Source organism: Amphiura filiformis, chromosome 5, assembly GCF_039555335.1.
Source record: "Amphiura filiformis chromosome 5, Afil_fr2py, whole genome shotgun sequence".
Lineage (NCBI taxonomy): Eukaryota > Metazoa > Echinodermata > Ophiuroidea > Amphilepidida > Amphiuridae > Amphiura > Amphiura filiformis.
Window position 1 is genome coordinate 61,402,436 of NC_092632.1, and position 21,941 is coordinate 61,424,376.

Sequence of the window (21,941 nt, forward strand, 5' to 3'; positions counted from 1 at the left end):
TCCGCCATTATGCACTATGTCTTGGGGAGAGCCTCGAACTGGCAGCATACATGAATGGGAATTGAACTAGTCATAACGTTCTGTGTAAGGTTACATAATTCTTCCTTTCATGTATGCTGCCAGTTCGAGGCTCTCCCGCACATATAGTGCATAATGGCGGAACTGCAAGTAGCTTAATAGAGTCAACTCTCAAACAATACAGTAGGCCAGGTCTATTCATGCGTTTGTTAAAGAAATCCTGACTGCTATGGACTCAGGTGCAACTTTTAAAATGGGCTCTTTTCTTACACAATTAACCACTGTGACTGAACGCAATGACGTGTGACGCTTTAAATTGGTCCACATGTGTAAAACAAATGGGGCTATAAATACCTTTTTACATTTCATAAAATATTTGTCAACTTATTTTAAAAAGTATTAGGGGAAACTTATAAATTGTGGACCCTATAGATCAGCGATTGTCAATGAGATCAGGTGTAGCTAGTGATTGAGATCCAAGTTTCACATGCTAACCAACTTGTCACTTGTATTATAGTGATTTTGTGAAACAACCTCTCCAGATATATGTGAGCCATTGTGGTGAAACTCTACAACATAACAATTTAAAAAAAAATCTGTATAAAGACCCATCTCTTTCAGTTGTTTATTTTGGTTCTGAATTTATGTTGAATGTATTTTATACATGTAAGAATGTTGAGGAGAAAATCAATATTAAATATATCTCTTCATATCCATATTTTTTTGGAAGGAATAATAACCTGAAAACTTGTTCAGTTCTCTAATCGGGCTTATAGTAGTTGTCTGATAAAAACAGGTACCGTATTCATTCCAATAAGCACCCAGGGCGCTTAACAAAGTCATTTTGGGTGGGCGCTTATTTTCTACCTGGTTTACCTAATTTTTCGTGAGGGGCGTTTATTAGAGACGAATTTACGTATGTTATAAAAGGGTCCTGACACGTTCTAGTAGCTTTTCCGATGTTGAAAATGCATTGCAAGTTTACACAGGATGTGCAGTCCTCCAGCTATTTCACTGTATCGTCTATCTGTCACTTAAACATTAATGATACCCTTTAGCAAATTGAAAATACCCTGGGTGGGCGCTTATTGGGGCATGGGCGCTTATTGGAATAAATACGGTACAATTATTGCTTAGTAAATAATGGTAATTGATATGTATGTAAGCATAATACGCTTCATATTATAAACAAAATATGCTCAAAATATGCTTACAAGTATATGCTTTCAAAATTGAGTGTCTCACAATGCTTCCATTATCTAGTCTTGAGTTTGAACTAAGTACAGTGTGAGCCAGCAAGCACCCTGTAGCTCACCTGTAATATCATGTAGCAAAGAACTTGATTACATTTCTTTCTATTATCAGTTCCGTACCTCTCTTTGCATGATTAGTGAATTGGGACATTTCGTCGGTCACATCACAAACAGGCCTATAAGTTTAATACCATTTTAAACAAAATTATTTCACACACAGAGCTATAATTTTAATACCATGTTACACAATGTTACTTGAAAGATTGGCATGTAGAATTCACTAAAATTAAAACTTTCAAGTGTCTTCTTCATAAAAATGCCCTTTGAGGAAAATTAATTCAGCAATAAATAAGTTTGAGACTAAATCTAAAACCAGTATTGTATAGCTTTGTATGTGAAACACTTTTGTCCGTTTTTGTATAGTATGTGATGTGACCGACAAATTTTAAAAGATGTCTCTTGGCTCGTCTAGCGATAGCATAACAGGTTGTGATAAACGCTATCTTTTTGATTGCTTAGTTTTGTCCTGTTCTTGTTGTTTGTCCCAATCTTTCATCTTGGCACCCATCATAAAGTCTTCTCTTAAAACACTCCACATTGGTTTGTCCTTTTCATCTGGCTTGCCAGTATCCGTCTTCTTGCTCTGTAATATGATGGGAAAATACAATCAAGATACATCACAGTCAGTCCCTAGTAGTTCAATAACGATTGGCCCTCATGAATATGCAAGAATTCACAGCATACAAAGTACGGGGACTATAATGAAGTCACTTGACCATTTCACAGTCAGTCCCTAGTAGTTCAATAACGATTGGCCCTCATGAATATGCAAGAATTCACAGCATACAAAGTACGGGGACTATAATGAAGTCACTTGACCATTTCACAGTCAGTCCCTAGTAGTTCAATAACGATTGGCCCTCATGAATATGCAAGAATTCACAGCATACAAAGTACGGGGACTATAATGAAGTCACTTGACCATTTCAATAATCGCAATCCTGTTTGTTGTGAGTTCATATGATCGACAACCAAATTCATGTTTTTGTTATATTGTTCAAAATCAAATCACATTTTTCCCTTAGAAAGATGAGTAGTTCTACTCTCCATTCCAGAAATTGCCTTGCCATAAATTCATGTTAAAAAGCTTCATAATTAAAGATTCAATATATTCAAGTATATAACTTAAAAGGGCATTTCGTGATCCACAGCATAATCCCCCCACTTTTCTCAAAAAAAGTTGAGATTTTTATATCACTGGAAACCTCTGTTTACATAATGTTTATGTACAAAATATTTCTTGCAGATTAATTAGTTTAGCAAAGATATCGTGAAATTTGAATTTCGTTCTGGTATACCAGAACGAAATTACAACACATTGTCTATGGAGCAGTGTAATACACATAATTGTGCATAACTCCCAAACGCAAAATCGGAATAAACTGAAATTTTGGGAATAAGCTTTTTTCGTGGATATCTACTGAAAAGTCATAAAAAGAGGATGCTAGGATCACGAAATACTCCTTTAAGTTGTTTAAACAAGGGAAGAGATTAACGCATTCACTTTCTTTGGCCCATTATATTACTCACCTCACCAAGTCCCTATTTTCCCTTCTGTCTTTTGTTTCATTCTTTGACCCAATATATTACTCACCAAGTCCCTATTTTCCATTCTGTCTTATTCTTTGACCCATTATATTACTCACAAAGTTCCTGCTTTCCATTCTGTCTTTTGTTTCATTCTTTGACCCATTATATTACTCACCAAGTTCCTGCTTTCCATTCTGTCTTTTGTTTTATTCTTTGACCCATTATATTACTCACCAAGTCCCTATTTTCCCTTCTGTCTTTTGTTTTATTCTTTGACCCATTATATTACTCACCAAGTTCCTGCTTTCCATTTCTGTCTTTTGTTTTATTCTTTGACCCATTATATTACTCACCAAGTCCCTATTTTCCATTCTGTCTTTTGTTTTATTCTTTGACCCATTATATTACTCACAAAGTTCCTGCTTTCCATTCTGTCTTTTGTTTTATTCTTTGACCCATTATATTACTCACCAAGTCCCTATTTCCCTCCTGTCTTGTTTTATTCTTTGACCCATTATATTACTCACCAAGTCCCTATTTTCCATTCTGTCTTTTGTTTCATTCTTTGACCCAATATATTACTCACCAAGTCCCTATTTTCCATTGTCTTTTGTTTCATTCTTTGACCCATTATATTACTCACCAAGTCCCTATTTTCCATTCTGTCTTTTGTTTTATTCTTTGACCCGTTATATTACTCACAAAGTTCCTGCTTTCCATTCTGTCTTTCGTTTGATTCTTTGACCCATTATATTACTCACCAAGTCCCTATTTTCCCTTCTGTCTTTCGTTTGATTCTTTGACCCATTATATTACTCACCAAGTCCCTATTTTCCCTTCTGTCTTTCGTTTGATTCTTTGACCCATTATATTACTCACAAAGTTCCTGCTTTCCATTCTGTCTTTTGTTTTATTCTTTGACCCATTATATTACTCACCAAGTCCCTATTTCCCTCCTGTCTTGTTTTATTCTTTGACCCATTATATTACTCAACAAGTCCCTATTTTCAATTCTGTCTTTTGTTTCATTCTTTGACCCAATATATTACTCACCAAGTCCCTATTTTCCATTGTCTTTTGTTTCATTCTTTGACCCATTATATTACTCACCAAGTCCCTATTTTCCATTCTGTCTTTTGTTTTATTCTTTGACCCGTTATATTACTCACAAAGTTCCTGCTTTCCATTCTGTCTTTCGTTTGATTCTTTGACCCGTTATATTACTCACCAAGTCCCTAATTTCTCTTCTGTGTTTTGTTTTATTCTTTGACCCATTATAGTACCACCAAGTCCATATTTTCCCGTCTGTCTTTCATTTTATTCTTTGACCCATTATATTACTCACCAAGTGCCTGCTTTCCCTTCTGTCTTTTGTTTTATTCTTTGACCCTTTCAATAGATCCAAGAAATCTCCTTTGCTAATTGAGGCCTCTATTTCCAACCGTTTGGTTTCAGAAGTAGCTTCTTTGAGTTTATCTTCTAAGAACTTCTGTTGTTTTTTGACAGCATTAAATAGTTGCACAACACCTCTGTAGAGAGGAAAAGCATAAACAATCCATAATTGCAAATTATCACCAATCAATCAATGACCACAAATTTACTTCAGCATCCCGTCAAAATCACAAAATGGTTGCATTTGCACACATGATAGTGACAGGGGAAGACAAAAACGCAGATGGCGGGACGACATCACATCTTACATTGGCACAACCTGGGCTAGGATAGCACAAGACAGAGAACAATGGAAGCTTCATGAGGAGGGCTACAGCCGACATGGGCTGACATAGCCAGCAAGGCAAGGCAAGGATAGTGACAGGAACTTTGCTTCAATGTCATACTCTTACTAAAAAAATCACCCATACTTTACATGACTATATAGATGTATTCTATATATTGTCCAACTTTGGTGAAGATCAGTCGAAACAATGGAAAAAGAGAGTCATAATTAATTGAATACCTGAGTGGAAGAAGGGCCCAACTCCATCAAAACTGTTTTTGAGATATCAAGAAAAAACTTAATATTTGGAAAAGTGTTATAGACAGAATGTTTTTCATCTTCAGGGACCTTAAATACATGAGCATACAATATTACGTACATTCGAAATTATATATGATGTTTCCATGGCAACGGTACAGGTCTTAATACGAGCTGGAGTTGGGCCCTTCTTCCACTAATATACTGGAAGAGCCAGTTCCGTGTTAGAAATGGCTACAAAAATTAGGTAACCACCATTAATTGCACAAATATAACTCATATAATATGTTTGCAAGAAAGTTTATTGTAGTGAAAAGCATATTTCATGGATGTACAAAATTCCTCTTTAACCCACTATTTGTGGAAGAAGGGCCCAACTCCATGGAGTTGGGCCCTTCTTCCATGAAAATCATGATTAAGTGTATGTGGAAGACTATTTAAAGAGTGGGTTTTGGCTCATCTTTCACACACAAGGAAGAACAGTCTGCTGGCAATAAAATGCTGGGTCTAACTCAATTTGGTAAAAAATTGGAGTTGGGCCCTTCTTCCACTCAGGTATTCAATTAAGCAAATGACTAACATTTCTACTATTTACATTATATATTATAAAAATACACTTCCTACCACATGCACACATACAGGGTTCATAATAATTAGCAGCGCTTGACAGGGTCTTAGCTAGGATTTGACAAGTGCCTGTCATTTTCACCAAAACTCCCTGTCCAAAAACTGGGGTTTCAGTTAGTTCAAATAGCTACGGTACATGTAATTGCTACAGCCTTGAATGTTACTCTGGTCTTGTTTTGAGTTCACAGAACTATATGTACAAGCATTATTTTTAGAATTGAGCAAGAATCATTTATCTGTCCCTGGAACAAACTAGCTGCCCAAAATGACGGGTACCCGCCCAAAATGACGGGTAGACGAGTGGCTGGCTAACACCCTGGAGCTTGAACTGACTTGATACTCCTCTCAGGGTATTATATTTAGGTTACACCAAGTACATGGCCATGCAAATGTGAGGCAGAATGTTTACCTTGTTGCTGTTCTCTGCAAGCTTCTTTCATGTTCTCTCTCTGTCACCTTTGGTTTCACCCGATAAAGATTTTCCCACTGTTTGTGATCCTCTTTCTGTGAGACAAAATGGTTGATACATACAGTGGAGGGTACTTTAAGGGGGTACTACACCCCTGCCCAATTTTGTGCCTATTTTTGCATTTTTCTCAAAAATTATAGTGCATTGGGGACAAGTAAGATATGTATATTATAGGGGCAAGGACTACAACTACTGCACTGGAAATTTTATGTCAGCACAGACAACAGTTGTGGAGTTACAGTCAAAAATGTGGGAAAACCAATATTTGATCAATAAATCAATAACTACTTGCTTTGAGTTGCTGAATTTTCAGTACAGTAGTTGTAGTCCTTGCCCCTATAATATACATATCTTACTTGTCCCCAATGCGCTATAATTTTTGAGAAAAATGCAAAAATAGGCACAAAATTGGCCAGGGTGTAGTACCCTTAATCCCATGAGAACTACCTGCCCATTGGCCAAAATGAATATTATGTCCAATTTTGAACCAATCAAGGAGGGTATTAATAAGATCATCCACAAATGCATAAATAGTTTAAAGCCTAGACATAATTGACAATTGAAATGAGCATTTCAAGTTATCAACCAATCAGAAATCCTGTTAGATGACCAGTAGTGTCCAGGGGGTTAAACTGCTTCACTACTTTCAACTACATCAACTAAATGCATTGCATTCAAGTGGTCATATTAATTCAAATTGAGATTGGGTTATAATGTACTATGACATGTTACAGAACAAAACAAAGCAACCATTGAGCATTTTGGGACTTATACAGCAAACTGTTTTATCTTCATAGTCTACTAGACCCTCCACTAGATCTATTCATGTGTAAGATGCATTTTAAGCATGAAAAGGATACTTCTACTACTGTCAATATCAAAATTTAAGAACATTAATATAATATTAATTTTTTAAAGTACATTTATAATAAATGAATTAACAAAATACGACAATTAAAGGCAGTGTCCGAAATAAGGAAAATATGGAGGTTGTCCTGAGGACAACTATAAAGCTTAAATTCTGCTTGTCCTCCAAGCATTCTGGTTGTCCCCAAAAGGTGTCATATTTTTGGAGGTAAAATATAGTGGTTGTCCAGGGGATAAGTACATAGCTCAATTTGGTTATCCCCAGTGATTTTTGGACAAGCGGACAAGAGGATAAGTGCTTATTTCGAACACTGATTAAAGGTTGATGGGACATATTATGGTATTACAGGAAACAACACATACACCTTCACTGGCCCAGTCTGTCTCAATAGTTCTGACAGTGTCATGGTCATTTACCTCTTTTTTAAGTTCTAGGTGTTGTTGCTGTTCAGTCTCTTTTTTCTTTGCATACTCTTTTGACTTGCTTAGAACCACCACCTCTTCTGGAGCTTCATTTCGAAGAATCCTGGCCATGGCATCTGCCCATCCAGCACCTGCTTCGACTTGTTCAGATTCATCATCATTATCATCATCATCATCTTCATCAGAGGAAGCTGAACTGTTATCATCTGAAGCAGTCACTCTGGTTCTCTGTTTAATCTGTTTACCTCTTTTCACTGAAACACAGAGAAAAGGCATTAATTTGTACCTTGAATAATGTGATTAGCACTGTTAGGTCTCGGGGGGTTCACTTTGGATATTATTTAGTATGCATGCTTGTCACAAAAAACATCGAAAAAGGGCCAAAGTTTGACCTGCTGGTGTAGATCCCATCTTTAGAAAAAGGGTACCTTTTAAGGGGTACTACACCCTGGCCAATTTGTGCCTATTTTTGCATTTTCTCAAAATTATAGCGCACTGGTGACAAGTAAAATGTGTACATGTATATTATAGGGGCAAGGACTACAACTACTGCACTGAAAATTCAGCAACTCAAGGCAAGTAGTTATTGATTTATTGATCAAATATTGGTTTTCCCTCATTTTTGACTGTAACTCCACAACTGTTGTCTGTGCTGAAATAAAATTTCCAGTGCAGTAGTTATAGTTCTTGCCCCTGTATAATACATATCTTACTTGTCACCAATGCACTATAATTTTTGAGAAAAATGCAAAAATAAGCACAAAATTGGGCAGGGGTGTAGTGTAGTACCCCCTTAAGGGTAATCCTCAACGTTTAGGGTTGTCATTTCATCCCATCTTCGACATTAAGGGTCACTTATTTGCAGAGATGGTTATGGAGATGGTTGGCCTACTCAAGTACACAAGTACCGTAATAAACCAAACAAAGAAAATGAATATGTACGGTTCCAGTTTATTTTCTTTATTAATTAGTAGGTCTGCTCATATTATTATTAAGTGAGAAAATTGTACACATTATAATTACGCCATTTAGGAGTCCGTTTTATTAGGGGGGTAAAATTTCTAATATCCAGGGTGCGTGCAGCCACCTCTATTTCAAATTCAAGGACTTTTCAAGGACTTTCAAGTACCCAAAAATTAATTTTCAAGTACCTTTGAACGACCCAGAGATACATGTAGGTGTGTGTAAAAAATAGAAAAATACCCAGTAGTGGTCTAAGGGCCAGTGGGGGTTGAAGGGGGCTTCACCCCCTTGAAGCCCCAGCTATTTATCAATTAGAACTGCAAAGCCAATGGTAATTACCAAAGCCCCATACAGCACGGCTACACATTTTACACGACAGAAGACAACATTTCTGAGGGGAAAATTATATGGATTAAACAATAAGGTTCTTTTGAGAAAACAATCCTAGAAGAATCTCTTTTTATAGACTCTAGAAAGTAAGAGTCTATGTTTGATACATGTAATATTCTTCAAGGCTGTTATCTTGGCTTGTTTTCTCAAAATTAATTATACCGTAAAATATGCAAATTAGGTACCTAAGCCCACGCATTTTAGCAGATTTAGCACACCAAAAGAGCCAATTTTTGACATAAAAACCTGTTTTAGACTGTCAAGTAGAACCATGTGCTTCTTTTGTCCAATTTGCCAACAATATTTCAAATATAGAAACAGTTCAGACCCAGAACATGATCATGTCAGAAATTAATATTTTGTTCTAGTCTGGGTCTGATTATTCGCACTACTGGCAGGTCTAGAACAAGAAGAAAGGCAGCTGTGTACGGTACTCTCGATATGCATGTAGTAAAAGTGCCATAACTTTGTAATTATTCACGCAAGACATATAAAAGTACCGTATACATTTTTTATAAAGGCAAGACATGAATACAGATTTGGTGTAAAAACAACAATTATGAAGAAAATCACAAAAAAGTTAATTTTTGGCAATTTTTGTTCGGTACATCATAACAAAAAAAAACCACTTTTTCCAAAAATTGTTGTTTTGTTTTTTTCTTAATCTTGAGGCACCATTCCAAAAGCGGTTGTTTTAGTTTTTGATAAATTTGGCCTTATTTTTTGAGATATTGACCATATAAGGCATCAAAAGAACTTTTAAAAATTCACAAGCGCCTAATTTGCACAAAATGATGCCTAAATTAAAATCAGAAATAGACCAATATATTAAAAATGATGCGTGGTTTGCTTGCGGCGTATACGTACCCGATGGTAGTCCTGCCAGCAAGACTTCAGTCTTTATCATCAACATAATGACATATCTACGGACCTAGGTATGACGAGTTACAGTTACTGGAACTATATACATGTATAAACCCAGATGACACGGTCGATGGTTAGTTCTAGTAACTATAACTCAGCATACTGAGGTCCGTAGATGTCATTATGTTTATGATAAAGACTGAAGTCTTGCTGGCAAGACTAGGTCGATGGTATAACAAAGTCAAAGTAAAGATTTTCTTTCCTTTTAAATTGCGGAAACGAGTGAAATAGTGAAATAAAATCCATAAAATAGAGCAGTTGTAGTTAACAAATCTGGATTTTCTTTCCTTGTATTTATAAAAAACATAACAAAGTAAATACATTTCAAAAAAGCTCAATTTCGCGAAAAAAAACAACGACAACGTCTTGTGAGTCTGAGTGTACAGACAACATGTTCATGTGTTGTACCTTCGTCTTCGACATTACCTAATATTTCATCGTCATCATCACCACTTTCAGCATCAGCATCACTGCCTGAGTCGTAAGCTACTTTAATGTACGGTTGTTTTCGTTTTCTTGACAGCTTCTTCCCGGTTCCCTCATCAAGCATTGCAACATTTTCGTCATCCGCATGTTTTGTGGAAGCCGCCATCTTCTTTTTGCTCTTTAATTGTGTTTCTAGAACTAGACGAATGATAAATGTTGAAATTTCTGTCAATTTTATTATTTATTTAAAAATATGATTGTTTAGTTTGCTGCTTTAATCAAAGAGTTTTATCAATAGAAAATATTTTATATAAGTATCTCTATAAAGATACAAAAATCTTTCATCATTGTGCTTTATACCCTAAAAGAATAAACGCTGTAGTGTTGCCAAGTCGATGGTAAAATCCAATTCAGTTATTTTCCTTTTGAATAGAAACGAAATGGAACAGGGCGGGGGGGCAGCGGCGCTGGGGGGAATTCCCCAGTCACAACTCTTTCCCCTGTTTCCCCCAGTAAAACTAAAATTACGAAAATTTACACTTTTTGTGGCAATTTTGCGTTGATTTTGCCACCCCTGAACTTCACTTAGGCCTAGTGCCCCCCCCCCCCCGAAAAAGAATTCCTGGCGCCGCCACTTGGGGGGGGGGTACGTACAGCCGGGGAGGAGTACAGGTTCGTTGTCTGTGTGGTAGGTCACCTGGGAACAAGTGCTTCAGTATGAGAGTCACTCAGAGGAATCCAGTTACCAAGAATTACAAGATGGGTCACCATATCCTCGACTAGGAGGTGAAACATCACCCGTACCTCGGCGTTGAACTTAGCAGTTAGCAATGATTTGAAATGGTCTACTCACATCAATCAAACTGTTACCAAGGCTAATAAAATGCTGGGCTTGCTGAAGAGAAACATATATTACTGCAACAACAGCACTAAGTCTAGTGCCCGAGCTACAAGTCCCTGATAAGACCCAAGTTAGAGTACTGCTCCGGGATCTGGGATCCACAGCACAAATCAGATGGGGATAAGTTAGAGAATCCAAAAAAGAGCTGCCAGGCTTACTGTTGGCGACTACAGCAGGGAGTCCAGTATCACTAAAATTCTTGCTTATTTAGAGTGGGAACCTCTTCAGGACCGTAGGACCAAATTACGCTTGACGACCATCTACAAAGAAACTCACGGGTACATACCAAGTAACATCAAATGTCATCTTCGTGATACAAATTCATCCAGTCAACCCAGGACCAGGCAATCGGGGGCCTTATCTTACAACATAATCACCACAAACAAAGACTGTTATAGGCACTCGCTTTATCCAAAGACTATTCGCGAATGAACCAACTCGACCAGAACCTACGCACCGCACCCGACCGCAAGACCTTCAAGACCAATCTAGAAACCATCAACATCAAGACGCTGACTTCAAAGGCCCACTTTAATATTTAACCGCGACTTGCACATGACCCCCCAACGTATGCGACAACCAGAGATGGTGATTGTACGTGACAAGACAGATACAGATACAGATAACACGGAACAAGGGCACACGCCACAAGGTTGGAAGTTGGAATTTTCAATTGATACCAAAAAAAAATCTGGAATTCCATCGTCCTCTATAGAGGGTTTCTAAATACCCAAATAAAAAGTTGGAATTTTTCAATTGACTAGCAAAATAGTCTGGAATTCCATGGAGGGTATAGAGGGTTTTTTAATAAAAATTATCAAAAAAAAGTTGGAATTTTCAATTGACTTACCAAAAAAAATCTGGAATTCCATCGACCTCTATAGAGGGTACCCCCGGTACCGGTATCTAAAATTACACAAATAAGTGGGAATTTTTCAATTGACTATCAAAGTCTGGAATTCCATGTTAGGGATTTTAGAGTTATTTTAGGCTTGTATTGGTGTTTATTGTTCTCATGGTTTCATTAAATTTGCTTTATCTGCATTTATTCAAAGTCATCTAGGCCTATGTATAATATAGGCCCACCACCAAGGCGTGTGTTTGGTAGTAACGTACGCAGGTTTTCAAAGTCGGGGGCAGGGGTCTTGATTCTCTGACTAGTTAAAAAATTTAATAACTAATTCCCCAGTTTTCCCCCGATTGGGTGCATTATTTCCCAAAACTTTTTGACAAAAGTGGGTGGGGGGCACATCCCCCTGTCCCCTTTGTGCACGCCACTGGTATTGGGTTTTCAATAACAATATGTGGTATGTAGGCCTACTAGTTTCTATATTAGGCCTAAATGTTTGATTGGCGTAACATAATTTTTAAATGGGGGGGGGGGGTGGTCGAAGTGCCCCATGACAAAGATGAAAGAAACAGTTCCCCTGTCAAAAAATGGAAGATAAAATCTGGAGGGCAAAGGAAAATAAAAGGGGCAAGGAGGCCCCAGGGGTACTCAAATTTGGTTTTGATAGGGACGTGCCGCTGAGATTTTGGAAGTGGACCCATAAATATACCAATTTTTCAAGAAATTTGGACCCATTGATATACCAAAAGTCAAAATTTCCGGCCAAATTTAACCAAAATTGTCTTAGTTAAATTTACAAATTTCCCCAAAATTTTGGGAAAATTTTGAAAATTTTGGCTAGATTAAGGAAAAATTGGGCTGTTTTTCGAAAAAATTGAGAAAAAAGGACCCATTCATATACCATAGGCTTTGAAAAAGGGGTCATTGATATACCAGAAGGCCGAAAATGCTACCCATGTTTGCGGCACGTCCCCGTATGGTCATTTGTACTGAGTAGTACCCCCCCGGCCCTTTTCCACCCAAATTCACTCAACTTTAGAAGTGACGGGTATGTCTACCAGGGTCGCGAAGTAGGGGCCTATCAGTACAAAACGTTGTAAGGGGGTCATTGGGTATACATACAAAAAATGAAAGAGGGGGTCATTAGGTAGGCCTATATAAAATTGCAAAAAAAGGTAATCGAGTAGAAGATGTTGAAAAAAAAATGGAGAAAAATTCTATTTCTTGTTTCAAATTTCCAAAATTTCTGATAAAAATTTGCTGCAATAAGTTTCCGAATTATCGGGCATGTTAAGGGACCGTTCACAAACACTTGTAAGGGGGGGCCTGATGCAAAATTTTTTTATCGCGAACATTTTTCGGGGCCCCCTTTACAGACCTCAAAAATTTCAGGGCCCCCCTTTTTGACATGAAAATTATGGGTCAACCCCATAGAAAAGCATATAATAAACTCAATTTTCCAGTAAAATTTGTGGTCATTTTTTCAGGGCCCCCCTTAGGAGGATCAAAAATTTTCAGGGCCCCCCTTTTTGCATCAGGCCCCCCCTTACAAGTGTTTGTGAACGGTCCCTAATGATCAACTTTAGAAAAAAGGGGGTCATTGGGTAGCCACGCCTAAAAAAAGCTATTTTTTTGGATATAGTCCCTGGATATAGTCCAAGCAGAAGAATTGAGACCACTTTGTTCAAAATTAGAACCGATTAGTTTTTGATTTTGTGGAGACCAAATTTGATGCAAATTATTCCCCTATTTCATTTTTCTCCTTTTTGGGGATATTAGTCTTTTAGAGATACTTACAAGAAAAAAACTGATTCAATTTTCTATTTTCAACTTTGCATCCGATTTTCGGATCATGATGGGCGTGCTTAGAAATTGATAATTTTGATTAAACTGGCAACGCTTTATTAAATAGAGGGCAAGGACAGGGGGATGACACTCACCTCATTTGCATGGCAAAATTACCCGTCTCCTCTGCAGCCAATTTGTTTTCGCTCCATCGAAATCAAGCTGGTCACGGAGGAGACTACCTTCCTTTGTGTTTGTTCATTTGTGTATGGAGAGCCTTTCTTGGAGTCCATGACTTAGGCTACTACGCTCTCAGCTAGAGTCCGACGCTGCATTGTACTAGAAATACCTTTTCTGTGAAATCGCTATAGAGCCAATCGGGAACACGTATTCAATTTATAAATATAGCATTAAATTAGTATCACATAGTGGCCTCCGTGCAGTGGAAAACCTTAATTCTTTCATCAAAAAGAAATGAAAATGACCAAAAAAAACCGGATCCACCTGTACGCCTATAAAATGGGCACAGAAATTTGTCTCAAATATGAATGAATTTTAAGAAATATACGGGATATGATGAACCAATGACCTGACGCCATGATAGCAGGATCTATTAGTTGTTTTATATACAATGCATATACCGTGTTGTCATAATACCAATATTTGGCATAATATATAACGACTAATATTTAGTATTGTAAATATGCAGTTCATATGCACAAACGAACACTGATCTTTATGATATTCAGGTTGTTGTACATCTCATATAACATGTCATATAGGAGGTCATATGTGTTGACCTTCTCCTATTGTATTTGTTCATCTGTGTATGGAGAGGATTAGCGCCATTAAACGCCATTAAAACTCCATCAGTATTAGGGCGTAGTTCAGTGAACTCACCAGATTGCTATTCCAAGTACTTTGATAAATACAGATAATATGTATTGATGGGTCGAGGCGATTGCATTGAAAACCTAATACATTATTCATAACAGTTACGTAATCAATCGATAGTGCGGACACTTTTCATTTGCAAACCACCAAAATTCGTGATCTCTTAGCGTTGGAAAAGAAACCACGTGAATAGAGTGCCCTCTCAAGAATATCAACTCTCTGGCAAGGACCTGTTCAATTTTAGCACTGCTCAGCACACGCAGTGATCTTCACCGTAAGTCAGCAATAGCAATACGTGCAGAAAAGCTCGCTCATAGATTCTGTTTACTCTTGAATTTCCACTGATTTATCACGATTCTTTAAAATATGAAACGATGGCAATGTCAAAAATCAATTGTATGTATTTTCTCTGTTTGTAAGCCTTCTAAGCTGTAATTGCAGACCAAAGGTAGTGTTGTGATACACAGCAGACGACGATACTGGATAATACTGTACTGACTCATCATTCATGCACTGTATGCAGTGTCATCATTGCCATTGACAGTGCTTGTTGATTCGGCTCTATTGATAACTGACATTTGAATTAAGGTGTTGAAATACTTTGAACTCTACAGGCTTTCAAGAACCAGAGCCTATTGTGCATTAAGACCAGGGATTTGTCTCATATCCCTGTAAAACACCCGGGACTTTAAACACACGAAGAGTGCTAGCTGCTGAGACTGTGTTACTTATTTAGATACGTCTCAAAGTTATCCTCATCTACTCTATTTTCAGCAACATGGCACACAATTTAGAGCAGATTCTTGTGCTAATCACAGCAGACAAAAAATTGGATCGTGATAGAGGCTTAGGAGAACTGAATCGAAAGATAAACAATGCAGAACCTCATGAGATGCAGGCTGTTGAGACGGCCTTGACAAGGTTTTTGCAAGATTCCACCGCAAGCTGGGAGACTCATCAGGGGGCCTTGCTTGCTGCTAAACTGGTCTTGGGGAGTAATCTGAGCTCAGATCATTTTGCGGCAGAACTTCGCCTCCACGCATTGCATCAGCTTAACAACAATGAAGCAAGGGTTAGGCTTGCTGCAGGTAAATTTATGTGCTGAAAATTTGGATTTAATTTGAATTTTTTATGTCTTGTTTTTCGTGATGGTATGAGGACATGTACCGTACATGTATGTACAAAATTTTTGATGGTATTTTTAATTGAAATTATTTTCATTGAACAGGAAATTTTTAACTCCTAAAAAGATTCTTATCATTTGATTGGTCAATTACATTACTATTGATTATTTTTGCTATCGAAATAGACTATTGCACTCCGTGCCAGTGCAATAGTCCATTTTCCATTGCACTCACCCGCAGCTAACATGGCAACGCTGACAGACGAGAGCGTATATAGCGCTCAGAGATATCTCAACTCGCCAATAATGTAGGTGTACACATGTATACATGTAGGTGTCGCTTCTAAAATAAATAGTAAATACAGTTTGTAATATTTTTTTTAAATTTATGATTTTGTTTTTATGGTAATTTTATAAAATTAAGTGGAAGAAAAAGAATTTTTATATGAGTTATAAATATAAAACAAATACCGGTACCGTATTGAACATTTTTATTCATTCAATGGAAAGAATATTTTCATTCTGTGAAATATGAACTGTTCCATTCAACTCGCCAAAGCCTCGTTGAATCATGGAACAGTCCATATTTGGCCTGAATGAAAATATTCTTACCAAGAAATTAGAAAGGGTGGAGGGTGGCATTTAATATGCATATGTAATTTGCAAATACATTTTTGGTGTAGGGCCTACTGTATACGGTCAAAACCACTAAAAACAAGCAATTCGGCGAAAACCCTGTCACAACCATTCAACTTAATATATTGTACCAATGTGGCTCGTAATATAAAGAAATGATCATGGAATATCTTGAACACATAACAGGCTATAATATCTGAAAATTTGATCATTCAAACGTATTATTTTGGAAGTAGCGATGTTTCGAAGTTGGCTGAGCGGTCAAAACCCCTATGTCGCAAATCACGAACTTCACACGTGTATATATTTGTGTAATTGTGCTTTTAAAAAAGGAACGCAATGAATATGCCTTGAAATAGTATTAAAATGTAATTTATAGTGTATTCCTACAAGGAAAAAAAGGAAACAACCATCCCTAAATTGTAAAAGATGATTTATTTACAATTGAAATATGTCGCAATACATGTATACTCCGTGTAACCTACATGTACATTAGGCTAATGAAAGTTGATCCCCAGTTTCCCGTTACATAGTTTTTCATGACTGGGTAGGTGACTGTTTCATTATTCATTATTCATTATTTTCAAACTTTCGTTATCGGTGCAAAGTTAATAAAACGGAATGCTATGTTTTGAGGCCCAATAATAAAGTATAGTTAGTAATGACCATGCTTCACTTCAAAACAAATTTTAATTAAGCACATCTTCTTTGGAATCTTCAAATTAACCTATAGGTTGTGCAACATATGAAAGCACCAGAAGTCCATGATAGTCTTTGGAGAACCACTTTTCCATATAAATACACGGTGTCTGTGTGTTCTATTGCACACTACTTTTTACAAACCAAACTTACTCTCCACTAGCACATCTTTGGAAGCAATATTTATACGGAAATTAGTTTGTCTACTTGCACAAACTGGAGGTTGCTGGTAAAAATCATCACAGGGTGCACGTGTTAATAATAAAACAACCATGCAAGAAATTGACAAATAAATCATTTTATTTATAAGTTTATTTTATTAAATACATAAATATTTGTAAGAAAAGCAGAATAAATTTGACTTCAAATTTTGTTTATTTTATTTATTTTGATGTTGTCTATATATAGCGCTACATAGTGCACGGTAGAAATGCTTTCATATTTGTTCATACGCTGGTTCCTGCGAACTTGGCTGCCTCTCTTTGTGTTCGGTCTATCCATTTAGTGGTAGGAGAAACTTAGATGCAGGGACTTGCTAGTCCCTAGTAAATGCGCCCTACGATATCGCCATTTTACCCCGTAGTTTAACCCAGCGTTTGCAAAGACTATTCGGGCCGGTCAGGGTCGGCGTAAAAGTGCTTAAAATACGTGTCGGACGTGAAAGATGACATTAAAACTATCCTTTTTTCTTAAAAACTTGAAAATGTGAAATAATGAAATAATGGAAAATAATGAAATATTTGATCGGCATTTTTTCTGACCGAGTCGGATAACGGAAACTGGGAGTCAACTTTCATTAGCCTTATATTGACATGTTATCTAACCCTTAATAACCTTTTTATCAATTTAGGTATCATGTTTTGCCTTTATAATGTCAAATAATGGAAATTAGATTTATGACTGAAAACGTAATGAGGGTATCCGTTTTAGAGAAAAGCAAGACAAAGTACCATAATCTATGACCGTATGGTTAAGGAAAGTAACCTACGTTACCATTTATCTGAAAATCAAACTGTAGAATATACACCTGGTAGGTAGTAAACATTAGCATGTGATACCCTGATCAAAGTGAAATAATTTTGTTGCACTGCTATCATTAACAGAACGTGTGGAAATTTTAGAAGTTTAAATGAAACATCCGTTACTGAAACATATGTTACCAGTATTTGTACGACCATGATCAAATATGAAAATCACATCAGACCCCGCCTGCATGTCATTTTTAGTCCGTCTAGCCATACAATGTAGGTATTTGAGGATCTATGGTCTAGCGCCCCCTCGCACGGCTAGCAATGTATAACATTTTTTATTTTTTGAGTTCTACATGTATGAGTATGTAAACGATTTGTAACATACGTTACGTAACATACGTTACCATTCTTAACAGTGACACAATGCAATATGAGGAACCATTATGGAAATTATTTGGTGGTATGTCAAACACAAAAACAAGAAACTTTTTGATCCAATACTTGCATAAGATTCTCTAAAGTACCAGATAATAGTCTAAATTATGTAAGATGGATATTAGATTACTTATTCTACATCTCCTGTATTCAAATTCACACTCACTCCAGGATGCCAATGGTAAGGCTGAAATAAGTCTTTTGGGTTGAAAAAAGCAAGTTCTAACATCCATTTCAAATAGTGAAAACCGATCATTAGTAATGCGCTTCCCTCCCTGACAAAAACACTGCTGAATTTAACGAACCAGTTGTAATGTATGTTACTACAGCAGTAAATTTCGCTAGTTTACTTGTAAATGTCATAGGATACCAATGGTAAGGGTGAAATAAGTCTTTTGGGTTGAAAGAAGCACTGTTCAAACATCCATTTCAAATAGTGAAAACCGATCATTAGTAATGCGCTTCCCTCTGACAAAAACACTGCTGAGTCTTACAAACCATACATGTAGTAACGTACGTTACAGCAGTAAATTTCGCTAGGTTACTTGTGTAAGTGCCATAAATAAAAAAGTTCACAATATTATGTGCTCATATTTGTCTGTGTCAGAATTCGAAGTGTTATCTCTGATTTTATATGTGTAAGGGCTCATATTGAAATACCCTACCACGTTTTCACACAGAAAGAAGGCAGGATTCCCTCGCTAAGTGTGCGCCTCAGGAAAGCTCGGTCATAAAACGGATGGATTATATGCATCAGTGATACACCCTGCCCAGGATTGTAACAAAAGAAGGCTAGCACAGGAAAGCTGTAGGATGGCGCACACCTTCCTGTGTAAGGGAATTTCAATATGAGCCCTAAACATGACTAGAATAATATTTTATTTTTCCCATTTTTGGAAGTCCGAATTGCTCGTTTTTAGTGGTTTTGACCCTATAATAGAATAGAGAGAGGCATGCAGAGCTGATTTATGTTTTGATTGTAATAATATTAATAATAATAATAATAAAACGGCATTTATCCACGCTTTCTGAATACTCAGATTCCTTAAGCGTGCCACAGGTCGATATGCTGCCAAGCCCCAAAGGGCAGCGCAAGTTGACCTAAATGCTGAGTGTGACAGACAACAGGCCTGGGCTGATCCCCTGCTCTTTACGAAAAACCAAAGTCAACAAAACAATTTTTTGAGGTATATAACAAATTTCAAATCTATACTTACAAGCTTTAAAATCATGCCAATCAGATACCTGTCACTTGTAGTTGTAGCAATGACATACTGTGATTTCACTGATTTGGTTCTAATTCTGTCCCCTTTATTTGGGCTCATATTGAAATTCCCTTACACAGGAAGGTGTGCGCCATCCTGCAGCTTTCCTGTGCTAGCCTTCTTTTGTTAAAATCCTGGGCAGGGTGTATCACTGATGCATATATAATCCATCCGTTTTATGACCGAGCTTTCCTGCCAGCGTGCGCTTAGCGAGGGGAATCCTGCCTTCTTTCTGTGTGAAAACGTGGTAGGGTATTTCAATATGAGCCCTTAATCAAGAAAGTATAAAGTGTTAGAAATGAACTATTATATTATCTTTTTATGTCAAAAACATTCACAATTTGATGAATTCAATGTTGTCAATAGATTGAAAACATCAATTGACAAATGTTGGAAAAACATTGATATTTAGTATTAAAAAATTTAAATCTTTCAGATCGTATGAATCATGAATTACATTGTATGAATTTTATACATGTAGTGTGTCGTAAAAGGACATAATTGTAAAACTAAATAATAATGTTCAAGATCATGAAAAACATTAAAATTTCAACCCTTCAGCGATGAAAAAAAAACCCAACCTGTAATTTAACAAAAACAATTGAACAAAACTGGTTTTGCAAGAAGGGATCGCAAATGTTGTGGTCAGACAGTAGAAAAATAGCCTGTTATTGTCTGTACAATTATTCAAAGTATTTATACATCTACATTGTAGATTGTACATGTACTAGTATTTTGAAATCGGTTAACTTCAGTGGCCTACATGCAGATGTAATTTTGTAAAATTAAATTTGTTATTTTTAGTTGTTATTGTATGTAATCAGCAGTGCCCAACCTTTGGATTTATTGACAAATAAGGTTACTGTGTCACAGTGGCTGTTTGCTAAACAACAACATGACATTGCAAGAGTAGTGTAGGGCTCGTTTAATTGCAATAACATGATTTACTAGGGGCAGACTGGCTTTGAACCAGCTGTGGGGACTTGTGTGACCATGATCTTGGTTGGGGCGGGGGCACATCCCCCTAAATTTTTGGAAAGGGGGACAATGGGACAGGGGACATATCCCCCTAATTTTTTGCAAGGGGGGACATGTCATATTGTGTTCAGTGCCAAATAGCAGATGTGTTTAGTTCAATATATGTTAGGAAATATTTAACCTGATGAACCCATGTTGACATCTTGGCTAAATAATCTGTATTTTTGCTGATTCATGACATTTCCTGTCTGCCAATTTGACCCCCTAGCTTACTGAAAATACCGCTCACTACACCTGGTTTTCCGAACCTTTCCAATCTTGATTTGAAATGGTCTATCAAATACATGTAGATTGAAGTTCTTCAAAAATAGCAAAAACCATGCAATAAACATATCTTGAAATTCTAATCTAATTAATGGAGTACCTTTGACATTTTAAAATTACAAAGCTGATACACAATGTTGGCAACCTACTCTAATTTATAACAACAACAATAACATGGTTTATGAGAGAACAGGTTGGATATCATAATGGATGTAGCTGCACCAACAATTGGTTGATTTTCCCCCAATACTTGATGTCAGACTTGGTATTTTATGTATGAATCATCACATTGAAAGGTTGATGTTGCTTATTGCTAAATAATATGTTTGTTTGTTTCCTCTTTTCTTGTTTTCTGTGTGTTTTGTTTTATTTAATTGACACTCAGTAAAATATTTATTGTTTTGATCATATTAGAAGAACCAAAGAGCACAGAAAGATTGAAACCAAACCAGAGGAAAATTAGAACAATAAATGATGTACAGCCCGATTATTTTTAGCCATGGCCACACATGTACAAATTGTGTACACCTACAATGTACATGTAAATATTAACAACAATAATATAGCCTCATGTATGACCAAATCCTGAAACTTAAAAATAAAAAAATAGTAATAAAAAATTAGTTACCGTATCAGTTCGGGGGCACTCGTAATTCACAGACATCTCTGATTTCAAAGACGGGTCAGTGATTTCACATACGGGGGTCTGTGATATCACATACGTCGAGCTTTGTTGACAGATCGGAATGAAGCTGAGTGTATTAGAATAAGCTTTCCTATGTTTAGCAAATATCTACCTGTGCAAAACGTATCTATCTTTGCAAATTCTGACAAATGGTCCCAGAACACACTTAGATTGCAATGGCCAAAATCAAATGTTTTGAAGATAAAAAAAATCCCAAAAGTACCCGAGCATGCGCTCTAATTCATGAATTGGATAGTAAAATTAGCAGGCACTCAACTTAAGGGCTAGCTACAACCCTGATAAGGCTTACTCACGAAATTATTCCCACTGCGCTGGCACATTGACCAAAATTACTAATATTGTTTGCGACTGCGTTTTGAAACTAGGGAGTATGTGATTTATGAGACGTCTCTGAAATATGATACTGTTATGTGACATGGCGCTTCAAGAGTATTTGATATCAGAGACAT

At 36.7% G+C, this 21,941-nt stretch overlaps 2 protein-coding genes across 2 annotated transcripts in view; one reads left to right on the top strand and one right to left on the bottom strand.

The window, feature by feature from the left end:
• Positions 1-1,203: 1,203 nt before the first annotated feature.
• On the bottom strand, positions 1,204-10,164 carry LOC140153487 (RRP15-like protein). The gene is made up of 5 exons (XM_072176250.1): positions 9,926-10,164; positions 7,217-7,476; positions 5,873-5,967; positions 4,207-4,390; positions 1,204-1,914 (listed from the first exon to the last, which is right to left on the bottom strand). Exons 1-5 carry the CDS (start codon positions 10,089-10,091, stop codon positions 1,771-1,773), a joined length of 849 nt encoding a protein of 282 aa, XP_072032351.1. The 5' UTR covers positions 10,092-10,164; the 3' UTR covers positions 1,204-1,770.
• A 4,464-nt stretch (positions 10,165-14,628) lies between these two features.
• LOC140153486 (uncharacterized) overlaps positions 14,629-21,941 on the top strand; it is a 35,641-nt gene continuing 28,328 nt past the window's right edge. Inside the window, exon 1 of the mRNA XM_072176249.1 lies at positions 14,629-15,443. Coding sequence (XP_072032350.1) covers positions 15,134-15,443 — 310 coding nt within the window. The 5' untranslated portion in view covers positions 14,629-15,133. The remainder of the gene's footprint in view (positions 15,444-21,941) is intronic.